The 27,163-nt window shown below is 45.0% G+C and overlaps 3 protein-coding genes across 9 annotated transcripts in view; 2 read left to right on the forward strand and 1 right to left on the reverse strand.

The window, feature by feature from the left end:
- PHLPP2 (PH domain and leucine rich repeat protein phosphatase 2) overlaps positions 1–5,794 on the forward strand; it is a 64,944-nt gene extending 59,150 nt beyond the window's left edge. For both annotated transcript variants that reach the window (XM_086351602.1, XM_086351603.1), the window contains one exon: positions 1,071–5,794. In XM_086351602.1, the coding sequence (XP_086207728.1) occupies positions 1,071–2,225 (1,155 nt within the window). In that variant the 3' untranslated portion in view covers positions 2,226–5,794. The remainder of the gene's footprint in view (positions 1–1,070) is intronic.
- Positions 5,795–7,834: 2,040 nt separating this feature from the next.
- Positions 7,835–22,530, reverse strand: MARVELD3 (MARVEL domain containing 3). Of its 3 annotated transcripts, none has more exons than XM_086351669.1 (3): positions 22,126–22,530; positions 19,096–19,223; positions 7,835–9,463 (listed from the first exon to the last, which is right to left on the reverse strand). In XM_086351669.1, the coding sequence occupies exons 1-3, from the start codon at positions 22,509–22,511 to the stop codon at positions 8,826–8,828; spliced, it is 1,152 nt and encodes a 383-aa protein (XP_086207795.1). In that variant the 5' UTR covers positions 22,512–22,530; the 3' UTR covers positions 7,835–8,825. The 3 variants fall into 3 exon arrangements, with proteins under 3 accessions (XP_086207795.1, XP_086207796.1, XP_086207797.1); XM_086351670.1 differs by lacking the exon at positions 7,835–9,463 and adding an exon at positions 13,100–13,979; XM_086351671.1 differs by lacking the exons at positions 7,835–9,463; positions 22,126–22,530 and adding an exon at positions 13,100–14,425 and having other exon boundaries at positions 19,096–19,225.
- A 22-nt stretch (positions 22,531–22,552) lies between these two features.
- The window catches only part of TAT (tyrosine aminotransferase), a 54,091-nt gene continuing 49,480 nt past the window's right edge, over positions 22,553–27,163 (forward strand). The window contains exon 1 of one of the 4 annotated variants that reach the window (XM_086351630.1): positions 22,553–22,681. The gene's annotated coding sequence lies outside the window, so the exon portion shown is untranslated. Of the gene's footprint in view, positions 22,805–27,163 lie in introns of all 4 variants that reach the window. The other 3 variants (XM_086351628.1, XM_086351629.1, XM_086351627.1) reach the window with 3 other exon arrangements.

Here is a 27,163-nt window from a genome sequence, read left to right on the forward strand (position 1 = left end):
CACGTATTGTTTGTTACCTGCTTAAGTATTATACTTTTTGTTTTGTTTAACCTTCACAATAACCCCCATGAAAGAAGTGCTTTTATTTTTATTTCACAGATGAGGAAAATAAAATTACAAATTTTTAGAGTTTGTGACAAGTTCTGATAAATAAAGGTGCCGGGATTTTCACCCAAAGAATGACTACAGCTATGAAATTAATATATTGAGGGCTTAGGTGGTTTTGTTTGGTTTTCTCTTAAATCAGTATGAAGCATCTGGCAGATGAACATGCCTAGCTTGCAACCAGGGTTATTCCTTTTCCTCTGAGTTTAGAATTATATCATTCTTGATACGACCCTTAGAAAGTAGGTAAATTATGCCATGGATTCAGACTTTCCTTTTCTAGGCCAAATAACTTCAGGGATTATTCAGTGCTTTAGCTATAAAGATTCTCTTACCCAGTTAATATCTTCAGTCCCAACTTTCAGTCCCAACTCTGCCTTTGCTATTTATTTATTTGGCTGTGGTGGGTCTTAGTTGCAGCATATGGGATCCAGTTGCCTGACCAGGGATCGAATCTGGGCCCCCTGGATTGGTAGTGTGGAGTCTTAACCACCGAACCACCAGAAAAATCCCCCAACTCTGCTTTTAAACGAGAAGTCATTTTTAGTGACCCATCTGAGTTTTGGCCCCTGCCAGAATATGAGTGATGGAGAATTAATGATAGTTTTGCTTATTATTTTCCTAACAGATGTTTCTCTATTTAAGAACATGCTGAGGCCTATACTTAATGTTAGAGCAAATATCTTTTGAGATGGAGGTGCCTTTTAACCACTTAATTTTTATTGGTTTTAACTCAGTCCTCTCAACTATTTGTGGTATAATACCCATTTGATATTCTGTCCTTTTGGAATTCTATACATTTATTTCTTGTAAATCCACTTAAAATTGCACAGACTCTAGGAGAAAACCATATACCATGTCAACTCTATTCTGTTGTAGAGCCCTAAGTGTTGTGATCTGGAAAGATGTAAAATTGTGTGTCACTGTTGCTTGTTTCTCAAAGTTTGCATTCTGCTTATCTCTAGGACAACAAAGTGAATGGGGTGACCTGCTGTACCCGGCTCCTGGGCTGTACATACCTCTACCCTTGGATCCTCCCCAAGCCCCACATATCTTCCACTCCACTCACCATTCAGGATGAGCTGCTGATTCTGGGAAACAAAGCGTTGTGGGAACACTTGTCATATACAGAAGCGGTCAACGCAGTACGCCATGTGCAAGACCCATTAGCAGCTGCCAAGAAGCTGTGCACATTATCCCAGAGCTATGGTTGTCAGGATAATGTGGGGGCTATGGTGGTTTATTTGAACATTGGTGAGGAAGGCTGTACTTGTGAAATGAATGGGCTCACGCTCCCAGGTCCTATGGGATTTGCTTCAACCACCATCATCAAAGACCCACCCAAGCCGACCACTCCTTCCTCCAGTAGTGGTATTGCCTCTGAGTTCAGTAGCGAGATGTCCACTTCAGAAGTGAGTAGCGAGGTGGGGTCCACTGCTTCTGATGAACATAACACTGTTGGCCTGGATGCTGGCTTGCTTCCGAGGCCAGAGAGGCGCTGCAGCCTCCACCCAGCACCTACTTCGGGGGTGTTCCAGCGCCAGCCCTCTTGTGCGACTTTCTCGAGTAACCAGTCTGACAATGGCCTGGACAGTGATGATGACCAGCCGGTAGAAGGGGTCATAACAAACGGCAGCAAGGTGGAAGTAGAAGTAGATATCCACTGCTGTCGGGGGAGGGATCTTGAGAACTCGCCCACCCTTCCAGAGAATTCTCCTGCCCCGTGCCCTGAGGACCGTTCTAGAGGATCGTTATTTGGGATCCGAAGACAGAACAGTGTGAACAGTGGCATCCTTCTGCCAGTGAGCAAAGACCGGACCGAGTTACAGAAGTCTCCCTCCACTTCCTGTCTCTATGGAAAGAAGCTCTCCAATGGCTCTATTGTACCCCTGGAAGACAGCCTGAACCTCATCGAGGTGGCCACCGAAGCACCCAAGAAGAAAACCGGCTATTTTGCTGCCCCCACTCAGCTGGAGCCGGAGGACCAGTTTGTTATACCTCGTGACCTAGAAGAAGAAGTGAAGGAACAAATGAAACACCACCAGGAAAGCAGGCACGAGCCTGAGCCCAGTGAAGAGGATCGGACCGAGCTCCCGGAGGAGTTTGACACGGCACTGTAGTCTTCCCCCAGGGGCCATGGCATCGCGCGAGGCTGCATGGTGTAGGGTAGGGGACCCTGCCAGGGGCGTTCTGCCTCTGTATCTCAACCACAGATGAGAGGGGGCTGGATCTCGGAGGTGGAAATGGTGAGAGCTGTCAGGGTCTTGCTCTGGATAAGCTAGTCAACACCATCAGTGTTAAGTTTCATGTTTAACCTGCATAGGGATCCCCAGGTTCCTGGGGAGCAGGTGGGCATTACTCTGTATCAGTCTTGCCACCTGCCGTTAACCCTTTCTCTCCTAGGATAATTTTGAGAATTTGCCTGCCTGGGCAGGAAAGGGACTATTTCTGTGGAGGAATAACTGAAGATTGGTTCCTTTTACTGATTGCTGCTGATAGATCTCTGTGACAGAGAAATCACTTTCTATCTCAACCTGATGGGATGTGATGTGTCTAGTCACATGGCTTTTCCTTCTTCTCTACGAGAATACAGCCTATTGAAATGATGTTTATTGGAAATGTAGAACCAATCAAACAGATAATTTATGTTTGTGATGTAATGAGAGCACTTTCCACTGACTGTGAACTTTTTATTTTCAAATCTGCGCTCGAGCCAGTCTTCTTAGAGGCAGCCCAGATCCTTTGTCCATAGGCAGGATGATCATCGGGAGTTGGGGCCAGCTGTGAGGGTACGAGGAAGGGCCCTGGGAAATGGACTGTTGGATGTCAGACTGTGAAAGTTCGTGAGAAACAGGGGAGTAGGATCTTCTTTGGGGGATGAAGATGGGGAAGGGGTGAGGAACAAGACTACTTCCCCAAATCACAAAAAGAGAATAACTGACAAATTCGACACCTGATAGGAATCTCCCAGAAGATCACAAGAGAGGCATTTGGGGATTGGCCTCTTTCCATAACATGAGGTGGAGATGGCAGTCAGCCTTCTAGTACGCAGGGCCCAAGGCTGATGCTGCTGCTCACATCCAAGTAACCTTGAGTTACAGCAGATGACTCTGAACAGACTGAGGCTGAATGAGCACAGATGGATGGATAGAGCTTCCAGTTAGACAAGTTCCTTCTCTCATTCTCAAGCCTAGAGATGGTTTTCTAAAACATGAGGAGTGAGTTGAAGTTTCAACTTTTAATGGTTAACAGAGTCTTCTGAAAATGCTTATCCACCTCACATGGCTTCACAGTACTGGGCTCAATTTCTGAAAAACTTGATTGAGAAAATCCTAAGCTTACAGAAAACCTGGTTTACTGATTTTTTTTTTTTTTTTTTTTTGCACATTCCATGTAAGCCTAGCAAAATGCAGTTCCTTCCATATTTCTGTTCCATTGCCTTTTCCTACAAAGTTTTGACATTGCTTAATTTTACCCAGTGGGGAATGTGCTTTGAATTTTTAGAATACTTTGACAATTGAAAATAGAGTAGAATCATTTTTAATCTGTTTCATGAGAAATGAAATGTTAAAGATAGGGTTGATCTATACATACATATGTTGGGGGTTTTATTTTAAGTTTTGCTGAAGCAGTAGTAGAAAACCAGTGACCTCTCCACAGATAGTTAGGTATCCTCATCTTCTCAGAGGTCTGTACCCATGTGTATGTGTCAGTGGGGTACACACTCTTGGAAGATACCATACCAATGAGTGTCTGGTGTTCACCCTCTCTAAGATATGAATTTGAGTTCCCAAATTGTCAGGAACACTTTTTTCTGTGTCAAACTACTTGTTAGCTACTGAAAAATTTTAGAACTCAGGTCTTGATTTGAAGTGAGGAACATAATATGGTTCATACAAAGTTCAGGTGCTGTAAGAAAGATGGGAACAATAGTGTGTTGCCGCCTTATTTTTTTATGGGAAAATGGGGGGAAAATGAAGGAAAAATGAAGGGAAAACCCAAGATGATAGTGATGAAAATTATTTTGGGACGATACCACTTTAATAGTATAGTCTTTTTAAAATTGTCCTTTATCTGTGAACTGTTTCTTGTCTCTTTGTTTCCCACCCTACACTAATTGGAACCACTACAAAGCCCAGTCATGAAACTACTTAACTGAAAGTAAATGTATTTACTTTGTAATCAGAAGAACCTTCAAATTCCCAGTGTTCTTTTATGTTTATGTCCCAGGTTTATGTTCAGGAAACGTTAGGTTGTATGAAAATCTTTAATATAGGCTGTACCAAAACCGATTGCTCTTTTCTTTTGTAAGTTCCTTTGATTCATGTCCCTCTATAATTGCTATTTGTTAAAACAGAGGATGAAAAGGCCATAGCCCATCACCAAAAATACACAGAACCCTCTTGACCTATGAAGTCATTTACACTTACTGTGTGAGCTGATTAGGTTGTCAGGTGGTAAAAGCCAGTAATCTGTCTCCAGGTGAATGTAATCTGCTTCCCAGGACTTTACCCAGAGGACACGTTCCCCAGGTGGGCAGAGGCCTGTTGATCTCTAGCCCAGAGGTCCCGGGCTCTGCACGATACTCAGGTCCCTGTGTGTACCTCCCATTTAATGGAGCTGTTTAAGAGAGTTTCTGAAAGAACATCACTCCTGCTTATGGGAGTAGTCCAGGAGTCCCATGGAAGAAAGAAAACTATACAAGTCTTGGCAGCCATGGTATTTTTATTCTTATCCAGATGGATTGGAAATGTATTTGAAAATTTGAATGCTAGTATGTCATAGAGCTACCGTGATACCATAGAGTCATTGAATTATTACTCCTCATTCAAGTGAGGGCTTTCTTATACTACTGTAGAGTGTATGTGCAATAAGTTGATGAATTCATTTTCTTGATGTATAGAAGAGCCAACACGAGCAGCTTGGTAATCATTGGGTGCTATTTTAATTGTTTGTAGCGAGTGCTATTTTCTAGGAGATGGAGCCAGTTAGATTTGGCTGATCTGCTGAATATCAGATGATGCCCTTCTTTCCATGTCAGCTCTCAGCAAAAGCAGGTACTTGGAAGCCACAGGCTCCCCTCCTCTGTCTACTCAATAATCACTAATGAAGAGACCTCCACAAGGGAGCACTTGGCTGTTGTCGATAAACATACCAATTATTAAATAGTCTCCAAGCCATTCAGTGATGTCTGCAGCATCACTCTAGAACTGTCTTGTGTCACTTTTTTACTTCCCTCTGGGCGGGGCCTCTCAGACTCCCTCGTTCATGGAGGCAAGTTAATCTTTCTCTCCAGTTAGTGACTTTTGCCCCATAGTTGGGTAAGCACTTCCTAGACTGAGAAAAGCAGCTACAGTAAATCCTGCTCTGTTTCCCTCATTTGGTGACCATTCAATCACACATAAGCTCCTTGTATTCTAAATTTCATGCACTTCTCCCAGACGCTATAGGGTTTTCTCTCACTGTTGCCAGTGGAGGTCATCCAGACAGTGAGTTCATATCTTATGGTTTTGTGCAATCATTGTCGTATTGTAGTCCTAAGACTCATTATAGTGTATTTTTGATATTTTTGAAATGTGTTAAATTTTTTAATTCAATAATATGAGCCAGAGCATGTTGCAGCAAATCTATTGTTTGTAAAAAAAATAAAAATAACGATAACAATAATAATAAATAAAATAAAATGGAATATCTTTTTCATGGCTTTGTTTTAAAATGGAATACCTGTTATTTTATAAGTACTTTATTTTAGCATGAAACTGTAATTTTCTCTAACTTGTATGTAGAATTAGTTTCTTAACCAAGAGCACCTTTAGGATTTTTCTGCTTTTTCTTGCTTTAGGGGAAGATAAGTGAAATCACATTCCATGACAAATATGAAGCTATGAGTTAAGGCAAGAATAAATATTTTTGATCACCTTTTAAGCTGAAATAGCAATAAAGTTTTTTACATTAAGAAATATTATATTCTGACTTGGTTTATATGTTTAAAGAAATCCCAAAGACAAGAAGCATGGTCCTTTTTCCCATGCAGGTTATTAGCTGATGAAAGGGAACTCAACTTGTGAATAATCTACAGCTCCTCTTAAACCACAGAGCTACTGATGATACAGTGGAACTAAGTGGATAATCTGGCCATCATGTCTGTCCTAATGGCTTTGGTGTTAGACTTTAAGGCTGTGGGTTTTGGCTCACAATACCTCTGATCTAGGTAAGCCTCTAAATTGTTTCCCTTCCCTCTCCCTATTGGTTGTCTCCCATAATTTCTGGATGTCCAGGTAAGATTAGCTACCTCTCACTCCAGATAAAGACCCAGTTGAAATAATTTTGCAGGTTTCCTCCTCATTTAGCAGAATTTATTACACCTCCCAATGTGCTGGGCCCAACGCCGCCATCTGCTTTCATACCTCAGTTCCATGACACACAAACCCACCTATTCCAGGGTGGCATAAGTACTTAATGTGACATAATTTCCCTGGTACATCAAACACAAGAACACAAGTCACTCGGAACACATTTCAGTGTGTAATCCACGGGGTCTAAGTTTTGCCTCTGCTACTTAAAAAAGATTTAACTTAAGGCAAGTTCATCTCCCTAGGCACAGTTTTTTTCTCGATGTTAAATGGAAATAAGAGTCTCATCAGCTGAGTTAAAATGAGATGATGCCAACAAATACTTCTTAGGTCAGCACTGGACCTGGCACTGAGCAGTCGTGACAATGAAATGTCAACCATTGGGTGAGCCACTTAAGCCTTCCTGAGCCTTCGTCTCATCTGTGAAGTGTAAGAAACCTTGACTGACTGACCTGACAAGTGATAGTAAGGCAAGTTTGGCTAAGGCATTTTGAATGTGGTGGAGTGTTACTGTAGTGATGAGAGGAGCTGAATTGATGCTGTATAGCTGGGCCTGGGCATCATATGGGGGTCACAGAGGCAAAAGTCCTCATATTCCCAAGCCCCTGACCCAGACATGGCACAGATCTACTCAGGACATAGTTGAGGGGATAAATCCTAGGTGAGAATAGTGTGTGTTCGGAAGTTCTGGTGGGGGGTGGGGGGTGCTTGGGGTAGGAAATGGGTTGTTTGATTTTTGCTGCTGTTAAACCTGTCTTACCACTCAGTGAAAACTGCCAGGGACTCCAGCCATTGCCTTGGGCTAAGGTGGTGGAGCGGAAGCTTCATTCTGTGGCATAGGTGTTTGTATTTTAAGGTCACAGTGTGGACTTCTAGTTGATTGTTTTCCTCCAAGCTTTACTTTTTGTAAAAGTATAATCTAGATTTTTTCCCCCCGTTTCTGTACGAGGTTTAGTTTTGATCCTTCGCCTGGGATAGGTTTTACAAGAATTAAGAGTAGGACGGATTTAAGAGGTGAGAGGAAAGATGGTATATTCCAGGGAGAAGAGCTAGCAAACATGCAGAGTAAAAATGTCCAACCATGTCAGAGGAGATGATGTTGACAGTTGTTTTCATGGTCATTTTGGCATATGTTGAAACAGGCTTATGTTGGCTGATTTCGAACTGTATAGACAGTCTGAGATTTATGTCAAACTTTCTGTTTTTAGAAATGTACTAAAAATTCGGTTTGAATTTATTTAATCTCATGAAAATAAGTTAGGAAAAAAGATGGCAACTAGAAAAAAAACTACATAATAACATTTCTAGTTGCATCCCACACGAACTGAATATCTGAGACTAGTTGTAAAGTATAAGAACAGCTATAAAACTTTAGATTAAAATTATCAAAAGAACTTTATTTTTGAGATTCTGTGTTAATGAATTGTTACATTATGGAAACAATTCAGGATCATGAAGAATTGATAATTAACCTTTGAAGGCCTAATCTGTAGGGCAGTGGAAGGGATGCAGAAATAAAGATGCCTCCAATATACCTGTATATTCCAGGAAAATCATCTGCTTTATCTTTGCATTCAGCTGTATAACATGTTTTAAGAAGTTTATGAATTATTTCTCACTGTTTGGAGGCCTCATATTTCAGGAAATGATAAAATCTTCCAGGAAAGTGAATTCCAATCAAATAACTTTAGAAAGAAACTAACCTGGAAAGGTAGCAAAAACCATCTTCTCTGAGCCCTAACACAGGAATCCTGAGGAGGACCATGCATGCTAAAAGCACTTGCCTTCAGGTATCAGGGATCCAGCCCCCCATCTCTAACAGAGGAAGGCTTCTGGGGGTCATGGCACACTATCTTATCTAGGGGGCAGGAGATTTTTCTTCTAGGGAGAGAGTCAGAATGGAATTACTCGTTTGAAATCTAACCACACAAAGGCTTTAAAATCACTCCCCTGGGATCATATACAGGGGGAAATGGCATGTTTTTCTTAATGACTTTAGTTCAGACAGGCAAGATACTTCTACTGCCTGCTACTGCCTGACGTGTTATTTTCATCTTTCAGAATTCCTCTGGCTAATATTTAAGCTATTATTATTACCTTACCATTTGGCAAGAAAGCCAAACCATAAGCATATATGCAGACTTCCTAATGTTTCTCTTTGTAGTAAAGGTAGAGGTATTTTTTGCACGCTCTCAGCCAACAAAGTCATGGATAGAAAAATGGGACGATCATCTAGCTTTGTATTGGTTCCAGAGGGAGCATGTATGAAATCAAATATGTGAAAACCACATCCGTGTAAAGTGTGATTTTAATGGACCCATCTTTTTGAGAGAAACAAGATGGGTTGACTTTAGGTTCCAGTGGATCTCAGAGTACTCCAGACCACACGTATTCTGGTGCATCATTGTAATTTCTCTGCTGTTCCTGGCTGTCCTTGTACTGCTTCTGTTCTCGGTAGCTCCGCAGGGCCAGCACCACGCTGGCGCCATACATCACCACCAGAAGACAAGCAAAGGTGGCAGCTGCTCCATCAGTGCCTGCCAGCTGGCAGTTCATCCAGGTGAGACCCTTGCGGGCATAGACCCTCTCTCTTGTCCTGCAAGTGTCTGTGGCATTGATCTGCAAGGCTGCGTGGAGGTAAATGCTGATGCCCACGCAGTAGCCCACTGCCGCCAGGAGGCTGAAGGCAGCCTCCAGGAGGAGCCACTTCCCCGGCAGTTTGTGTAGACTTTTGGCTCCTTGGAGTAAAACACCCAAGGTGAGGACACCGAGCCCCAGAGAAACAGCCACGCCGCCGTATATCAGGGGTGCCCGGAGGATTGTGTACTGCTGGTCCAGCTGCCGAACCTGCTCCAGCTCGGTGCCCTCAAATGGCGAGTAATAGTTGTTCCCAAAGCCGCCGCCGCTGGCAAAGCTGGCGCTGAATCCGGCCAGGACAAAGTAGGAGGCCACGATACACATGAGAACCATCCCATTCAGTATCACCTCCACTATCTGTATCACACCTAGGAGGAGAGAGATGGGGGATTTAGCGCTGATCACTCACCCAGGAAAACTCCCTAGGTCAGACAAGAGAAATAACATCGGTGAGCTGATTGTGAGGACACAGATTCAACATTAACATCCTTGGTTTTGGGGGGTTTTTTGGTTCATCTTGGGGGGGTGGGTGCTTTCTTTTTGGCTACACCATGTGGCATGTAGAACTTTCCTGACTAGAGATCAAATCCATGCCTCCTACAGTGGAAGCACGGAGTCTTAACCACTGGACCTCCAGGGAAGTCCCCGTTTTTTATTTTGTTTTAGCACTTGTGTTTGAAAAATCAAAATGCCACTGTGGAAAAAGTTTTGGCAAACTACACATACACTTAACCATGTGACTTTGCAACCTGTACCCCTGAGCATTCATCCTAAAGAAATGAAAACCTAGGTCTACACAAAAACATGTACATGGATGTCAGAGCAAACCCAAATGCCCTCCAATGGGCGAACAGTTAAACAAGCTGGTACAGCCCTCCCAAGGGGAAACTCTACTCAGCGGTGAAAAGGAACGAGCAGTTGATACTCAGAACAGCTCGGATGGATCTCAAGGGATTCATAATGAGTGGAAAAAAGAAAAAGCCATACTCTAAAGGTTACATACTGTATGATTCCATTTACATAACAGTCTCAAAATGAGAACAGATTCATGGTTGTCGGAGGATGGGGATGAGTGGGGGTGGGGGACGGGAGGGGTGGGACTGTGAGTGGGGGAGCCAGAGAGACACCTGATGATGGGGTAGTTCTGCAACTGACTGTGGTGGTGCTCACACGAATCTGCACGTGCGATAAAACCTCAGAGACCTACACTCACACAGATTCGAGCGCATATAAAACTGGTCAAATCCTAAACAAAAGCTCTGAAGATTAGCAGTTTCCTGGTTGTGATACTGTACTACAGTCACCATTGGGATAAACCGAGTTCATGCCATGCAGTGCAGTACTGTGCTGTATTAGCAGTGTTCCGTGAATGTATAATTATTTCAAATTTTAAGGTTTTAAAATAATAGAAGTGACATAAAAGGTTGTAAACTGAAAAAAAATTCACCCATGTCACTGTCCACCGTTTTCTACCCCCAACCACTTTCAGTGTTTTCTAATACAACTTTCCAGCATTCCTTTATGCAAATAAAAACATTCAAGTCTGAATTTCATCCCCCCACCTTCCCCTGCGAGTGTCATTGGGACACCACACACACTGCTCTGCATCGTGCTTTTTTCACTCATTCCTACAGATGTTTTCAGATCAGCTCCGACAGGGTCCCCATGCCCTGTGACGTGGCCTCCAACCCCACCTGTGGGTGGACCAATCTACTCAACCAGGATCCTATTGCTGGATACCTAGCCTGTTCACCTGGGGGGTTCTTCCAAGTTTAAGGAACCCACAAATACCACGAGGCAGGAGACACCAGCAGGTGAATGGAGATAAACGTTGTCTTGTCCAGAGTCACCTTTCACTTCTCCTTGAAGGGGACCTCAGCCTCTCATGAGGTGTATTCCTGGGAGAAGGTCTCCTGTGATTCCCTCAGGTGTCAGGGATGAAAACAAAGAGGAGGCATAAGAACTTAGAGTGGGAGTGCCGGCTCACTTCCCCGCTCTTTGCTGCCTTGTGACTGTGCCCCTCATTGGCTCTAAGCCTCAGATACTTCATCTGACAAATAAATGAAGGTAATGCCTTCTTTTGTCTGTCTTATCCCACAGGGCTGGGGTGAGGCTCAGATGAAAGCAAGTATGTGAAAATACCTGGAAAATCGTAAAATGTTATGCAAGTGGACGGTGATGCTACCCAGTAACATTTATAAAATGAAAGAGGATTAGTAAGAGTAATTTAGGAAATGGGACAAGCTTATGAAAAGCATGAATTCCAGAAATCAGAAAAACCCTCTAATACACAAAGGGGTACCACAGTGTTTATAAACTGAGCAGCTAAACACCAGTGTGTCTACAGTACTTAGGCAACAGCTACTGGGCTTGCTGATTCTATCTCCTGCTGGGCCCACACAAATTCCAAGGAGGTCCACAGGACAGAAGTAGCAATAATTAAGGACTCTGAGAGCTGAGAAGCTACATTCCTCTAATTTAAATCTGAAAATAACATCAGGCCAGAACTGCATACTCCTACCCCAGGCACCATAAACTACTGGCTTCTCTCTCCCTACAGCGAACTGACCCAGAGATCATTCTAATTCATGGAGAGTAGCTATCTCCCCTAACCATACCTTTCTCTGCCTTGGTTTTCCTTCTGCATGCAATTAATCTCTCACCCTCTGAAGGGAAGCAGGAATGCTGTGTTAATACAAGATGTGGGCAGCCTGAACCTCTCCTTCTGGGACAGAGAAGTCATAATACACAGAGCACATATCTGCCAGCCTGGAATGGACTATATCTGGATCTTGTCAATCACTCCATTGACTACAACAAGCAAGAGGAATAACGGTCTGTTGCCGGGTCCAATGATGAAGAAATATGGCCACTGGGTATTACTCAGAGCACTGGCCTACCTGGCTTTGCTGAAAACAATGAACAGGTTCAAGTATCTCCAAGCATGCGGTTAGTGCAGAAAGATTCAGACATCAGGAGAAAAGAAAAGGGTGGCCTACTAGGAGCCTGGTGGGCTACAGTCCATGGAGTAGCCATGAATTGGACAGGATTTAGTAATTAAACCACAACCACCACTAGAGCCAGCAGTTAGGGATAAGCTGTAGAGGGAAATGAAACCTGAAACAAATAGATTTTTGTTGTAAAATAGCATCTTTTTTGGGTGAGGCTGCTTTTGTGGCTAATCAAATTAAAACTCTTCTCCAAAAGCAAATACTGTTAATACTTTCTTATATATTCTTCAAGAAGCTTTCTAATCATATACAAGCAAATATATGTATTTCCTTTTGTAAACCCAAATGGAACTCACCTTTTAAATGTGCCAAGTAAGGAAATAATATTATAAATGTAAAGAGAACCATCACCTCCAAATCAAAATTTTTTCTTTGGATTTTTATTGGTGTCACATAAAGCAAAGAACATATTCACTTGTACCAAGAATATATTATAATGGGCTATAAGTCCTAATTTAACATGCAGTAAGAACCCATGAGGTTGTCTGGCCAAAAGTTGCATTCTTCTGCTGGGAAAGATTTTACATTCTTTGATTCTGGATGGATCCTAAATTCTGGTTGTCGAGTTGAATCTGTTGTACAATGGTACATTTACAAGAGGTACAAAAAACGTATTGAGCTTTCAAGGCCATTGTAAGGGGGCTTGTTAGAAAACCTCTTTTGCAACCCAGTAAAATAATCTGATTCCTCCTTCTTCAGCCCACGTCTCCTCCAACTTAAATCTCACAGAAGTGGTCTCCCCAGTATCCCCACCCGCCCTCACCCAGAGCATTAAGGAAGTGAAGAACCTAGAGTTCAGTGAGGAAAAAGTTTGAGGCTAATCTGCTTGAGACAGCTGTGTTTAGAGGACTTAAGGCTGAAATGTTTTTTCATGTCTATGTGGCTTTTCATGCACATTGAGGATAAGGTTCTTCAAGTACCCTTGGTTATCTGCCTTTATTCAATCAAGAGTGCATTTTGCCACAGCACATGCCTTTTCCTTGTGGCTCCTAGGCTCTGGTTTTGGTGTGTTTTTATTGTTTTATTTTCATCTTTGTTTTTTAAAGTCATTTTGGTCAGTCCCTCACCAACAGAGAGCTCCAGAACCAGGGTTTATTACATCAAGTGGTGCTGTTTCAAGTACCCTGGAATTCGGCCCAGCAAACCAAAGCTGGACTGTTTACCTCCTGAGGGCTGGCAAGTTCTACAACAAAGCATTCCACGGAAGACGGTAGTTCAGAGTAACTTCCATCACCCAAGTTTGGCAGAATGTTTTAAAAAGCCTAAAACGCCAACATTTCTGCAGGCTTCTCCTTCAGCTTTCTGACCTTTTGGTAACCCCTGATGGCCAGCGCGGCCCCCACTGCAAAGACCCCAATGCCCAGGGCAGCAAAGATTCCAGCACCAATGTCTCCCCCATGGAAACTGCAGCTGAAGCCACTGTATCCTTTGCTCTGGTACAGCGCCTCCCTCTCCTTGCACACGGGAGAGGCGTAGGCAGCCGAGAGGTTGTGGAAATAGAAGTACAAGGCCGGGATGTATGCCCCGGCAATAAGCATGTGCAGCACACCTTCAATCACCAGCAATGGGGGGCAGTGCCATGGCACCCGCAGAACGCCCAGGATGAGGAGGAGGCAGCAGAAGGCCATGAAGGCTCCGCTGCAGGCCATCGCCACAGTGACCGTGGGCAGCTTTAGCTGGTAGAACTGAATGTCCAACTGCTGCGCTTTCTCCCCGTCAGCACCACTGAAACCACTGTAAGCCCCTCCATACTGGTAGTAGTAAATTCCCCCCAGGCTGGTGATGCCCGTGAAGCCCCCCGTGGAACTGTAAGACACAGAGCTGCAGGCCAGGATCAGCAAGTTCAGGAGAACCTCCAGCATTTGGCAGCAGGCTGCAAAAGAAGGGCGTGTTACCATTTTGAGAGATGCTGTTTTACACTTGAAGACTTCCACCTCAAGGCTTATCTTCCCCGTGGCAGCTCATGCCAGAGCCAGCTCCTTCTTCTGCCCCTTGGAAGGCCTGAGCAGCCAAAGCTGCAGGATTAGCACTAGATGGTAGCAGGGAGCCGTGGCCTCCAGAAATTATGTCAGAGGTACTTTGGACTGAAAAGGGTAACCCTAAAAACAGCAAAGCAGCCGGTCCAAGTGGCTGCAGGACGATGAGGGGAGAAGTCAGGCCAGGGAGCAGGAAGAAAGGTGTTGTTTATGGAAGGCAAGAAGATTCTCTGCCGTAGCCCTGCCCTGCCACAAAGGCTGAAAAAATAGTTATGTCCTCTTTAGATGTTTTGTGGCCATCTTCAACTTGCTTCCCTTGTGGCTCAGCTGGTGAAGAATCCACCTGCAATGCAGGAGACCCCAGTTTGATTCCTGGGTCAGGAAGATCTGCTGGAGAAGGGATAGGCTACCCATTCCAGTATTCCTGGGCTTCCCTTGTGGCTCAGGTGGTAAAGAATCCACCTGCAATGTGGGAGACCTGGGTTTGATCCCTGGGTTGGGAAGGTCCCCTGGAGAAGGCAAAGGCTACCCACTCCAGTATTCTGGCCTGGAGAATTCCATGGATTGTATAGTCCATGGAGTTGCAAAGAGTCAGACACAACTGAGAGACTTTCTTTCAGTTTGGAAGAGGAAACTTCTCCACATTTGAAAAAGATTATAACATAGTGCTTAAAAATTATAATTAAGTCAGAAAAAAGCATGGAAGTTATCCATCAAAATATTAATTGCGGTTCACAAGTACCAGAGATAGGAAAGATTAAGTTAATTAATTACTGAAATATAATTAAACAGTAAAACATAACTTAATGTTCTTAGACTTTAATTCAAGAAGTAGTAGCTCAGATGGTAAAGAATCTGCCTGCAATTCAGGAGACCTGGCTTTGATCCCTGAGTTGGGAAGATGCCCTGGAGGAGGGCATGGCAACCCACTCCAGTATTCTTGCCTGGAGAATCCCATGGACAGAGGAGCCTGGTGGGCTACAGTCCATGGCATCGCAAAGAGCCAGACATGACTGAGCCACTAGCACTTTCACTTTCAAAGAGCAAATCTGGGCTGTGATACTTTCCCAGAGCTGGATTTTTTCAGGATCCTTGGCTGGACAATCAAAGAGCTCCAGCTTTTCTACCAAACCTGGCTGCTTTCCTTAAAGTCAGTTTTATTGTGATATACCTTATATACAACAAAATGACCCACATTAAGCCCACAGCTTGATAGAGTCTGACAAATGTGTATGCCATGTAATCATAATCAAGATATAGACTGTTTTCATCCTTCCAGAAAGTTCCCTAAAACCCTTTGGGGTCAATACCTCGCCCTCCTCCTCAGGCCACCACTGATCTGCTCTCTGCCATTAGAAACTAGGTTTGTCTTTCTCGAATTTCATGCAAATGGAATCATACAGTTATGTGCTCTTTTGTGTATGGCTTCTTTTTCTCTTCATAATACAAAGCTGGGAGTTGTATGTGCTGGCATGGTTCTATGGGTCAGATGACTATAGGATCAGGCTGTTGCATCTCCCTGGCTTTTTCAGAACCAGATTTTGGGCCTGGGTCCAGTTGGTCTAGGGTTTCCCTGGTGGCTCAGTGGTAAAGAATCTGCCTGCCAGTGCAGGAGACATGAGTTTGATCCCTGGAAGTTGGGAAGAGCTCCTGGAGAAGGATGTGGCAACCCACTCCAATATTCTTGCCTGGAAAATCCCATGGACAGAGGAGCCTGCTGGTCTATAGTCCATGGGGTCCCAAAGAGTCAGCTGAACAGCAAACACCAGGTGGTCTAAGCATGAAGGTGTGCTACACTTGCACATTCGCTAAGTGAAACCAAGCACTCTCAAGTATTATGTTTACACTCTGCCATTCCCCCTCCAAAATGCAAATGACATTACTGTTTTATTTAATTATAAAAGTAACACACAAGGATGGTAAAAAAAAGAAAGAAAGAAAATCTAGATGAAACAGAAATATAAAAATGATCTAAAGTCCAATCAATAAAACTGGAGAAGCCACTGTTACCATTTTTTTCTTTTGGACTTCCCTGCCACATGTGCATAATTTTTGCTGTTTATTTGTTTTTAAGTAAGAATAGGGTTCTCTTCTCTCTACTATTATATAACCCATTTTTTCACTTAATATAGTGTGAACAGTTTTTCTACCATAGCAAATATAAATATATTATTAAAGGATTATAGGATGCCATGATGAATTTAAATAATTGCGATGTAAAGGATATTTAGGCTTTTCGCAGTGTGTTGCTATATGGGAGCAGATATATACTATGTATTTCCTAATAGAGTTTGGAGAGGCTCCACAAACTCATTCCTGTTGTAGCTTTAAATAGAACCAGAAAACAATGACCAGGGATAGGGGAGATGTCTGGTAATACGTTTTTAAAAATAAAAGCCCAGAGCCTCTCTAGGCCTTACTTGCCCCTTAAAGGATCTGGCTCACTGAGTCAGCACCTCTCTCTTAAGCAGCAGTTATGCACTTCAGGTCATTCATTCCTCTGATTCTGGCTGAATATTTCAGATCTGTTAATGAGTTAACACTCTTTGAGTTAGCCATGGTTTGAAATCTTGACATAGGCTCAGTCCCATAAGCACTGGGTAAGGATATTGAGAATGCAAGGGTAATGGGGTACTGAGAAAGCAAGTTGAGGAGCAAAATCTCCACAACTGTCCCCCTGAACCTTTTCAGCATGGTCACAAGTCAATTCCATAGGCAGTAAGAAGCCATCTCAGAACTAAACCTCTAGGCTCTGAATGACAGACACCACCACTGACTATAGAGATTATAACATTTGGAGAGAGAAATTAAATTTTAAAGGATGGTTTGCAAGTAAGGCTGCAAGCTGAATGCAAACATTACATTTAAAAACACACACACCCACTTTCCTTGTTATACTGGCCTAATTTCCCTCTTATGATATTTTCCATTATGATTTAAGCAACAGAGGTCTAAAGGAAGAGGAAAGGGACAAAAAGGGAAAGGAGAAGCTGCCCCAAATGCAAATCGGAGGGAGCCAGGAGGAGAGCAGGTGATGTATCTCCTTCCCAGGGAACCTGTAACTCCTCATCATCCCTCCAAATAATAAACCCATAGCACAACCTATACACACAGGATTCCTAGTGATCTGATATGCACATGTAATATTTGTACTTGCTTATTATCTGATCTTTATCCTCAGCCTTTAAAGATTTTGGTAGCTGAGGAGTCTTGCCCCAAACCGTGAATTCAGGGCTTATCTCTTTTTGTCAGTGTTCCACTGAACTTCCTAAGGGTGACTCAGCCCAAACTGCAGGGTCTCCCTAAGAAGTCAGAGCCACAGCTGCCTCCCCTCTTTGCCCGTATGCCGGGGGAGGAGGACGTGATTTCACCGATAAGGAAAAGAAGTCACAGAAGATCTAAGACAAGGCTGAAATTCTTCAGGGGACCTTTACTCAGGTGTGCCTTTCCTGCTGAGACAAGTTCCTGGTGTTCAATGACTGCTGCTCTCAAAACAATACAATGTTGTGTGTATATACGGGTCTCTGTGTGTCCAGAGATCTTTATAAGCTCTCATTTGTTAGCTTCTGACTGCTGAGCCATCCTTTCACTATCTTGACTCAGAAACCCAACCTCTAGGCCCAAAGCCAAATAACCAGAAGCAATCAAAGCTAAATCAGGGGCCTCAAGCTCGGCCCTCTCCTCTCTCTTGGTAAATCAATCACCAAAGAAGAATACCTCTAGAAAGAAACCTGTTAAACAGCCTCTGGCTTGTTCCTACTATTTATATCATCAAGTAAAGAAGGTCAAGCACATAAACCATATCAGGCCTTAGCGTTAGGCTCTAAGTTTCAATTCCAGCTCTTCCACTTCACAGCTGTGTGACTTTGTATAACTTACTGTACCTCTCTGAGCCTCAGGAGTTGTTGAGAGAATTAAAAGCAATGGGGTGTGCCAACATATGTAAACTAGAGTAAGGATTCTTGTACCCAGATTACCTAGAGCTCTTCAATAAGAGTTCTACGTAATCCTATGACAGTGTATCTCACTGTAATCATTCCAAGGGATACTTTCAGGTGTAAGTTTCATGATTTCTCCCCCTCAGGCTGAGAAGTTTTCCCCTCTTAATCATAGGCAGCTGAGGTAAATTTCTCACCAAATCATGTGAGCCATAAGGACTCACCCTGACAAACCTGATTTTCTTCATTGTTGGCAAGGCCAAGCCTGGTGCTAGGATGGGAACTCTGGAAAACCACATTTGGAGCTGACACATGATATTATTTAAAATCACAGTTCTTCAAACTGTGGATTCTAAGAAGTATGTTTTTTTTTTAAATATTTTATTTTACCTTTATTTATTTGGCTGTGCCGGGTCTTAGTTGTGGCACGCAGGATCTTCAGTCTTTATTGCAGCATGCAAACCCTTAGTTGCAGCATATGGGATCTAGTTCCCTGACCAGGGTTTGAACCCAGGTCCTTTGTACTGGGAGTGGAAGTCTTAGCCAGTGGACCACCAGGGAAGTCCCTTAAGTGTGTTTTTTGGTTTATTAATAACACAGAACAGGATAGAAGTTGGTTCATGATGTGTGTGTATTTCTTACTGTGGGTTTCAGTCAACAACATTTAAAAGCCATGATGGCATGTTTGGGCATCAGATCTCCTGTCCTGTGGCATGAGCTCAACCTGTCTGCCATCTCCAGGTCATCTTCCCTCTCTAGTTCTGACCACCTTGCCTGATGAGCCCCACTCTGGCAGCTGGCATCTCAGAGCTGGCTCTGCCTGGAGGTCCATCTGCAGCCTGAACATTGCAGGCATGGCTGCCTCATCACCCCTAGGCATGTCCAAGAAGAAACATGGGAAACCCGGCCACCTGTTTTTTGTTTTTTTAAAACATGTGATCCTCATGCGGGTATGAAAACAAAAATGCTAGGAAACCAAAAGGGAGGTCTGCTTGAATTTTTGCCCCACCAGCTTGGACCCCTTCCAGGACCACCACCAAAGGTAAGTAAATGGTCTGCCTTCAAAATGGCTCACCTCTCCCGGTGCACAGGTATCTGCACTTGTGGCATTCCAGGAGCCCTTCAGCCTCTGACTGGTAATATACCACTTCCTGTAGTCCAGGCCGGGGGTTCGAGAGTGGGTATCTCCCTGAAGTGGGTTCACTATAACCAAACACATACATGGCCATTAGCAGGCTTCAAATTCAATAGTTTGTTCAGTATTAGAACTCTGGACACCTCATGCTGGGCCCAGAGGTTAAAGAATGCACAGAACAGAAAATCTGCCACAGTTTTCATACTCCAGAGAATTTTCTGGCTTAGTGGTTCCAAAGGGTGTTCAAACACTTGGCCCAATTCTGCTAAGTACATCACTTATCCCAGTAATTCTGAGCCCCACCTCTCATGCTGGCTTGTTGGCCTGCTGGGGAAAAGGGAGGGTGGCTATTGAACAGGTAGCTGGGAACCACTTGGGGGAGCTTTTCAGTTCATTGAGGATGGGCTCTCTTCAATACTAGTTTGCATTCAAAAGACTGATGTCCAGGCTGGGATTCTCTTCCTTCCCTTGTTACTTTGAAAAGAGGTGAATCAGCAGTAATTCTCTAGGTTCTGGTGGTATAGACAACTTTGTACATCATAGCTCTCCCTCTTCTTCTGACAGCCCTGGCATATTCTATTCTGCCCCTTCTCCTCATCCCCTACTCCCAACCTTCCCCATCACTTTATCCAGCACATCTTGGGCTTTTGTCCAAGATTCTGTGGTGAATGGTGGGGGCTGCATTCTACTACCCGGGCTCCAGGGATTCTTATAGAACACAGATCTCATCATGTACCTTTTGGGTTCAAATCCATAAAGTCCAAACTTTAAGCACAGTGCCGGAGGGCCCTTGTTCATCACTCTCCACTCACAATCTCACTTTTACAGACCCAGCCATAGTGAACTGCCCCTCTCCCTGCCCTAAAAGATGATCTGCATTCCCATGCCTCTAGATCACCGTGTCACCGTGAGAGACAGCCTGGAGTTCCTTCTCCAGAACTCAGCTTTGAGTCTGTCTCCTCCGGCAAACATTCCAGAGTCCAGTCAGGGCTCCAGCTCAGTTCTCTCTGAATCGGTTTCTCCTGGAGCAGCACATTTCACATGTGCTGCAAATTGGGCTATTTACTTGTCAGTGTCCTATGGACATCCTGAGTAGACCTCTGTAGTTCCTGGCCCTGCCTCCCATCCATTAAATACATGCTTGTTATGTGGAGCAGAGTCAAATAAATGGCTTTTGATTTTAAACCACCAACTATCTGTGAACAAAAGCAGCAAAAGTATTCCCTTCACTAGCTTTGGGGCTAGTAGGGGTAGTGGTGGTTGTGGTGGTCAGGGAGCCCAGGACACCATTTTAAAAGGAAATTAAAAAAAGAAGTTGTGGCTTCTCCTAGGTCTGCTGCTGCTGCTGCTAAGTTGCGTCAGTCGTGTCCGACTCTGTGTGACCCCACGGACGGCAGCCCACTAGGCTCCACTGTCCCTGGGATTCTCCAGGCAAGAACACTGGAGTGGGTTGCCATTTCCTTCTCCAATGCATGACAGTGAAAAGTGAAAGTGAAGTCGCTCAGTCCTGTCCGATTCTTAGTGACCCCATGCACTGCAGCCCACCAGGCTCCTCCGCCCATGGGATTTTCCAGGCAAGAGCACTGGAGTGGGGTGCCATTGCCTTCTCCGTCTCCTAGGTCAGGCAGTTGCAGCGCAGTTTGGCTTTAGGTAGGGAAACAATGACCAGTGCCTGTGACTGTAACAGGGCACATCCTTTGTTACACCTTGGCTAATTAGTTCTAGATAATTTAACATAAACTCAGGATAGTAGCTTTCCCGCTTTGTGGACACAACTGGGAGAGAGACTGGGCTAAAGCCTCCAAGTCCCATAGCAGACAGGAGCCTGGACTCCTCCTAGGGATGAGGGCAAAAAACAGTAGGTAATCATCACTCTAGTACCTGCCTGTCTCCTGGCATCTAATCTGGGCTTTCAGTAATATTTGTGGAGTTAGAACATGCAATGGGAAAAGGACCACTTCCCTAGAGAAAGAGTGGGGCCTGGGAATACTGCCTTTCCTTCCTTCCTTCCATCCTAACCCTCTCTCCCAGCTTACCAAGTCTTCTAAAACATCATGATGCTGTCACTCCACAGGCCTTGTGGGAACTCTGTTCTAAAGATAGGGATGGCAAAATTTGTTCATTCAGGAAGGTGAGGTCTGAGACAATCATGGGATTTGAATGAAGCTGCCCAGAAGGACCTCACTGACAAAGATGTGGGAAATCTCTGCTCTTCTGTGCAGAGTTTTAGTTCATTCAGTTCTTTGGCTAAAAGTCTAGCTTCTCCCAGCTGTCTGGTTTTGAAATGCGTATAGCCCTGGAAAGGGTTACACATTAAGGTATTAACTTTTCACTGGACTGACTTTATTAGGCCTGGACCTCCAGGGAACGGGGAGGCCTGGTTTTGGAAAACAGGACAAGGGTCTGAAGCCTCAAGGGGGCAGTCCTGTGACTGTGTGTGTGTGTGGTGGGGGGTGGGGGTTGTATCAGGGAGGAGCCTCAGATTAACCCCACCCACTTAATCTCCTTCCTACTCCTTCCCCTTCTGGTCCTGCAATCCTTTCTTCTTTACCTTCTTTACCGGCCCTTCCACTTTCAACGGGGAGTGGGGCGGCGGGGAGTGGAAAAGGGTAGTGGGTCTCTGCTTTGTTAACCGGGTTCAGGTCAAGAAGTGTGTGTGCGGGGGAGGGGAGAGGGTGTGGTGGTGGGCACTGTCAAGTCTTCCTTCCCTCCTTGCTGCTAAGTCGCTTCAGTCATGTCTGACTCTGTGCGACCCCATAGACGGCAGCCCACGAGGCTCCCCCGTCCCTGGGATTCTCCAGGCAAGAACACTGGAGTGGGTTGCCATTTCCTCACCTCTAAAAGCTCAAACGGGAAGAATGGCACTTTCTCTAAACCCGCTTCCTAGGACAAGTAGTCGGGACCGCAGGCGGGCCTCAGACCCAGGCTTCCTCAGGGCCGAGATCCAGGGCCCCCGCAGCCCCACCTCACCTTTCGGGTCCTCGGCGTCCGAGGCCCTCCTTCCGCAGGGGCGGTGGCTCCGGGGTTTCCAACGTCGCGGGCCAGGGGGGCGGGGCCGCGTCCCAGGTCGGCCGCCGAGGTCCGTCCCGCGTCCGACTCTGGCGGGAGTTTTCCCAAACTCTTTGTTCGCCGCCGCGATGGTCCCCGGCCCTGGGCCTGTCCTGGCGAGGTTCCCGGTTCCTCTCCCTGTCCCGGTCCCCGTCCCTCCGCCCGCCCCCGTTTCTCTCCCTGTGCCGGTCCCCGGCTCTGTCCCGCTGTCTCTCGGGGTGGCGGTCTCGTTCCGGGCGGGGATGCCGGTCTGGGTCCCGCTCTCTCGGCCGGGCCCGGGACTCGCGAGTCCCCGACGTCTGTTCCATGGCTTGGTTGCGCGTCCCCGCCCCGGAGCGACCCGAGGGCAACAATCCACAAGTTTCGACGGCAGGTGGCCAAGCTTGGGGGCGGGACGCTCACCTGCGCGCACGCGCACTAATCCCGCTGCGGCCCGGGAGAGCATTCACCTGATGACCCGCGCCGGAAGGGGGAGCAGGTAAGCGCGGCCCGGGGTTTGGGCGCGCGTGAGCCCGGATTGGGTGCGAGCCTAGAGCGCGGTGCAGCTTTACACAGTGAGGACGCGACTACTGCCCGCCCGCAGTGCCTCGTCAACCATGAGGTATCTGCGCCGTGACCCCTCAAGATGGCGGCCAGGGGGACTGTGCCCTCAACTTAGCACCTTGGGTTTGCTTTCCCAGACTGTTTCCATCTGTTTTCTCCCTCAGCCACTCAGCTAGCCAGTGGTTGTCGTCTTCCTCCCTCTCCTGCTGTCCTTACAACTGCGTTCTAGGGGACTTGAGGCCAATGCATCCGTTTATAAGAGTGCAGTACTCTTGCCTGAAAAATCCCATGGACAGAGGAGCCTGGTGGGCTGCAGTCTATGGGGTCACTAAGAGTCGGACACGACTGAGCGACTTCACCTTCACTTTTCACTTTCAGGCATTGGAGAAGGAAATGGCAACCCACTCCAGTGTTCTTGTCTGCAGAATCCCAGGGTCGGGGGAGCCTGGTGGGCTGCCGTCTATGGGGTCGCACAGAGTCAGACAAGACTGAAGCGACTTAGCAGCAGCAGCAGGACTTATAAAGCTTTTTTTTAATGATGACCCACACAGAATTGACAGCTTTTTTGGTCAAATCAGGATATTTTAAAACATAAAATTGCTGTCTGTTAATGAATTATTTCAACAAATATGTGTGAGTGTCTAGCTTAGTGGGCTTGAGAGATCCTGCGGTGAACTCTCCTAGGGCACTTCCACTCTACTGTGTAAGGAGAAGGAGAACAGGCAATCAAAAGACGAGACAAACTTTGACGGAGCAGGTTTCTTTATCTAGATCTGGGAAGGGGACACGTGAGTTCTGGAAGAGAAGGAGGCAGCCTTGGGAACAGCTGAGAGAACGTTCCAGAAAGAGAAAAAGCCTGCGTTATGCAGAGGGCTGGACAAGAAGGTCGCTGTGAGGCTAGTGAGGTGGGGATGAGATGAGGCTGAGAAATGGAGCAGGAGCTGGTAGAGGATCTTCATGGTGAAGAGTCATTTTCAAAGAGCAGCGGGGAAACTTTGACATGTTTTGAGCCAGGAGAGTGACTTCTGATTTGCTCTGACTTACCTGTTAAAAAAAAAAAAAAAAAAGATTGCTCGGACTTCTGTGAGGAAGATGGACTCCGTGGGCCCAAGAACAGTGTCAAGTGATGAGTTAGGAAGCTACTGAAGCATTCCAGGTAAGGAGTGATGGTGGCTGAGTTGATGGTGACAAGTAGACAGATGTAGGTTGCAGTTTGGAGGAAGAACTTAAAAGATGAGTGGATGGAGGAATCATTTACTGAGTTGGGAAGACAGGAGAGAAACAGGGTTGAAGAAAATTGGAGGGTTCCATTTTGGATATGTTGAAACCACAGGACTCCACTCAGGACTTAATGAAGCTCAGATTCTTTATGTCTCAAGTCAGAGGGAATTAATTCAGCGAGCGAGAAGCAAAGTGATAGGTAAGAAGTAGATTTATTAATATAGAATGCTTATGAAGGATACAGGTGAGCAGGCAAGAGGGTGCTGCTTCAGGAAATAAGTGGGCTACATTTTTATAATCAAAGGAAAAGTAGGGAAGAAGAGAAGACTACCTTCTTCCTCTTCCTTTGTAAAGATGTTGCGGGAAAATAGGACACTAGAGGATGATCAGTTCCCAGGTGAGTTCCTGGGATGGGCCACCAAATAGTAGTCCTTGGTTTTGCACAGGAAAGAATTCAATTCAAGAGCAAGCCATAGTAAAATGAAAGCAGATAATTGAGAGAGATACACATTCCATAGGCAGAATGCCCTTCATCTCAGAAGGAGAGAGCAGCCCCCAAATATGGGGTGGTTAGTTTTTATGGGCAATTCATAGGCTCATAGGGTAATTTCATAGGCTTAGGAGCAGGAGGATTATTCAAACTATTTGGGGGGAAGAGGTGGGGATTTCCAGGAATTGGGCCACTGCCCACGTTTTTGCCTTTTATGAACTGTCGTGGTGGATGTGCGTGTGCCATTTAGCATATGTTAATGTAGTACAATAAGCATACATTATTGTACTACATTATTGTAGTACTTATTGTACTACATTAAAGAGATTCAAGGTCTATAGGAAAGAGAATCTTCTGCCATCTTGGGCCTGGTAGGTTCTAACTAGTTTTTGTCATATCCTCAACAGCTATGTTGTTCATTCTTTTAAAGGTTGTGCCTTGCCTCTCCCTCCTGTCTCAGTGTTTGAGATGGTATGCTTCATCCATGTGCCCAGGTGCAATGGAATATATGAAAGTCTGGAGTTGGGTGGTTGCGGGGGAGGAGTAAAAGGACTCCTCTAAGGAGAGAAGGAGTTAGAGAAGGGCTTGGGCAGAGCTGCAGGAAAACTAACATTTAGACTTAAAAAGCAAGAAGATTAAGAAGTGAGGAGTGAGGTAGAAAATCAAGGAGGATGGGATCACCAGGCCTATCTGCAATAGACATCATCCCCCATCCCACAGATGGGATCCTATGAGCTCCACGAGCCTTGCTTCCCAGAGTAGAGAAGATGGGCCAAATCCTAGGACCGTCTACAAATATTTATATGCACAAACCCTTTTCTGAGCCTGGACCTGCTATGGCTATAGAAGAGTTTTGTGAACAGGCAGACACAGGATGGTTTGTGAAGTGTCATGGTCCTTTCTCTTTCAAACCTTCCCTCTGGAAGCTTCTTTTGGAGTAAACAGACCCCCATACCAGCGTATCCTGCCGGGGTCCAGCCCTGGTGGATCCAGGGAATTCGAAGCGGGGACGGCGTCGGCGAGGATCAGGAAACAATTGCTTAATTAAACGTTAATTAAGGATATAAAGAGTAATAGAATGAGGATAGCTCAGTGAGGAAATTCAGTGGAGAAAAGAGGCTGAATAATTCAGCCAGAAGGTAAGAGAAAGAACGACATGGTGAGACCAAGTTTCGGTGAACAAGGCCCGCACTTTATTTTCCAAAGTAGTTTTTATACCTTAAGTTATGCATAGAGGATAATGGGGGAAGGGGTAGAGTCATGCAGTAAGCCAGGCTTTCTTCCTGCAAACTTATCATATGCAAAAGTTTAGGTGATTTGCATCATCTTCTGGCCCGGAGGCCTTTTTCTCTAAAGGTGATTATTCTAAAGTCAGGCGCCAGCCTCCAAAAAGCATTAGATAAAGTTGCATTCCTACAGAGCAAAGGTGTGGTGGGCTATAACAAGAAAAAGAATTAACTCAAGGGTCCCAGGTTACAAACATTAAAGCTACTACTTACACCAATTATATTAATCAATACATTGCCAGGGACACAGCAGATAAGGGATATGGAAACTTAGCAGCAAACATTGGCCCAACAAGTGAAAATCCCTTCACCAATACAATTTCTAATCAATCTTTTAACTGCTCAAAGGAATCTGTATTTAGACAGTTTAGAACATCTCATGCCTCTCAGTTTGGAGGCTCTGAGCAATCACATGTGGCTGGAAAAACCTATTCAGGCAGGCTAGAGGACTTCCAAGGGAGTTTGTAGGTTGAAACACTGTCACACCCAGGAATTGTTAACTGGAGCTGTAAGCTAACTCTTTTTTCAGAGAGAGGTAGTGGGGAACAGCCGCCCGTAAAGTCAGAGGTGTGGGTGAAGGCACAAAGCAGAAAGTAGGCAGACTCTGGTTGTGGGGGTAGATTGCTCGAGAATTTCCAGGGAGACTCCTGAGGCTTGATCCCGCCTTTGCGTATGCCAAGCCTCCTTCCTCATGACCTTTGCCAGGGGCGGAGCTCGCTCCCTGCATCTCCCCCTTTTTTATTTCTTAAAACAGCCAGATGCAGCTCAGTCACGAGCTTTTGAATGTTCTGCCGAAGAATCCTGACAATACAAGGAAGAATGATTATGAGAAGCAAAATTAGAACTAAAGATATTAGACAGAATGTTTTTTCCAGAAGTAAAGTTAGAGAAGGTGTGAAATAAGTCATTAGCTGCTCCAGCGGTGGTAAAATCCAGTCGACAGTGTTCCAGGGTCTGTATTTGATTATGAAATTTCCCTAAGTCCAGGCCAATGTCAGAGCTGTTGCAAACACCTGAGATATGTTTTTTGATTTTTTCCCATTCATAATCTGTCTTGTTTACCTTTAAAGATGTCACGCATATCCACCGGTAATCAGCGTGGCAAGACAGAGCCATTTTCACTTTTAAAGCCTGTAACTCAGTCCCAATATGCATTATTGCCTCTTCTAAGGCGTCTACTCTCATCTCCAATTTTCTATCTATAACTTCCTGTGTTGCTAGACTTAAAGAGACATTTTTAGACATAGCATCAACATATTGGGCAGTATGCACTGGTTGAGTCAATGATATTGCTGCCACAGTAACAGAAGTAATTGCTGCTATTAAAGCTGATATTCCTAAAATAAGTACCCACAAATCGTCGCGATCACATTAAATCTTGTAGTTGTTGTAACACAGCAAGACTATAGTTATATGAATA

This window comes from Bos grunniens, chromosome 18, assembly GCF_055505025.1.
Source record: "Bos grunniens cultivar Pamir isolate PY7600 chromosome 18, Bosgru_T2T1.0, whole genome shotgun sequence".
Taxonomy (NCBI): domain Eukaryota; kingdom Metazoa; phylum Chordata; class Mammalia; order Artiodactyla; family Bovidae; genus Bos; species Bos grunniens.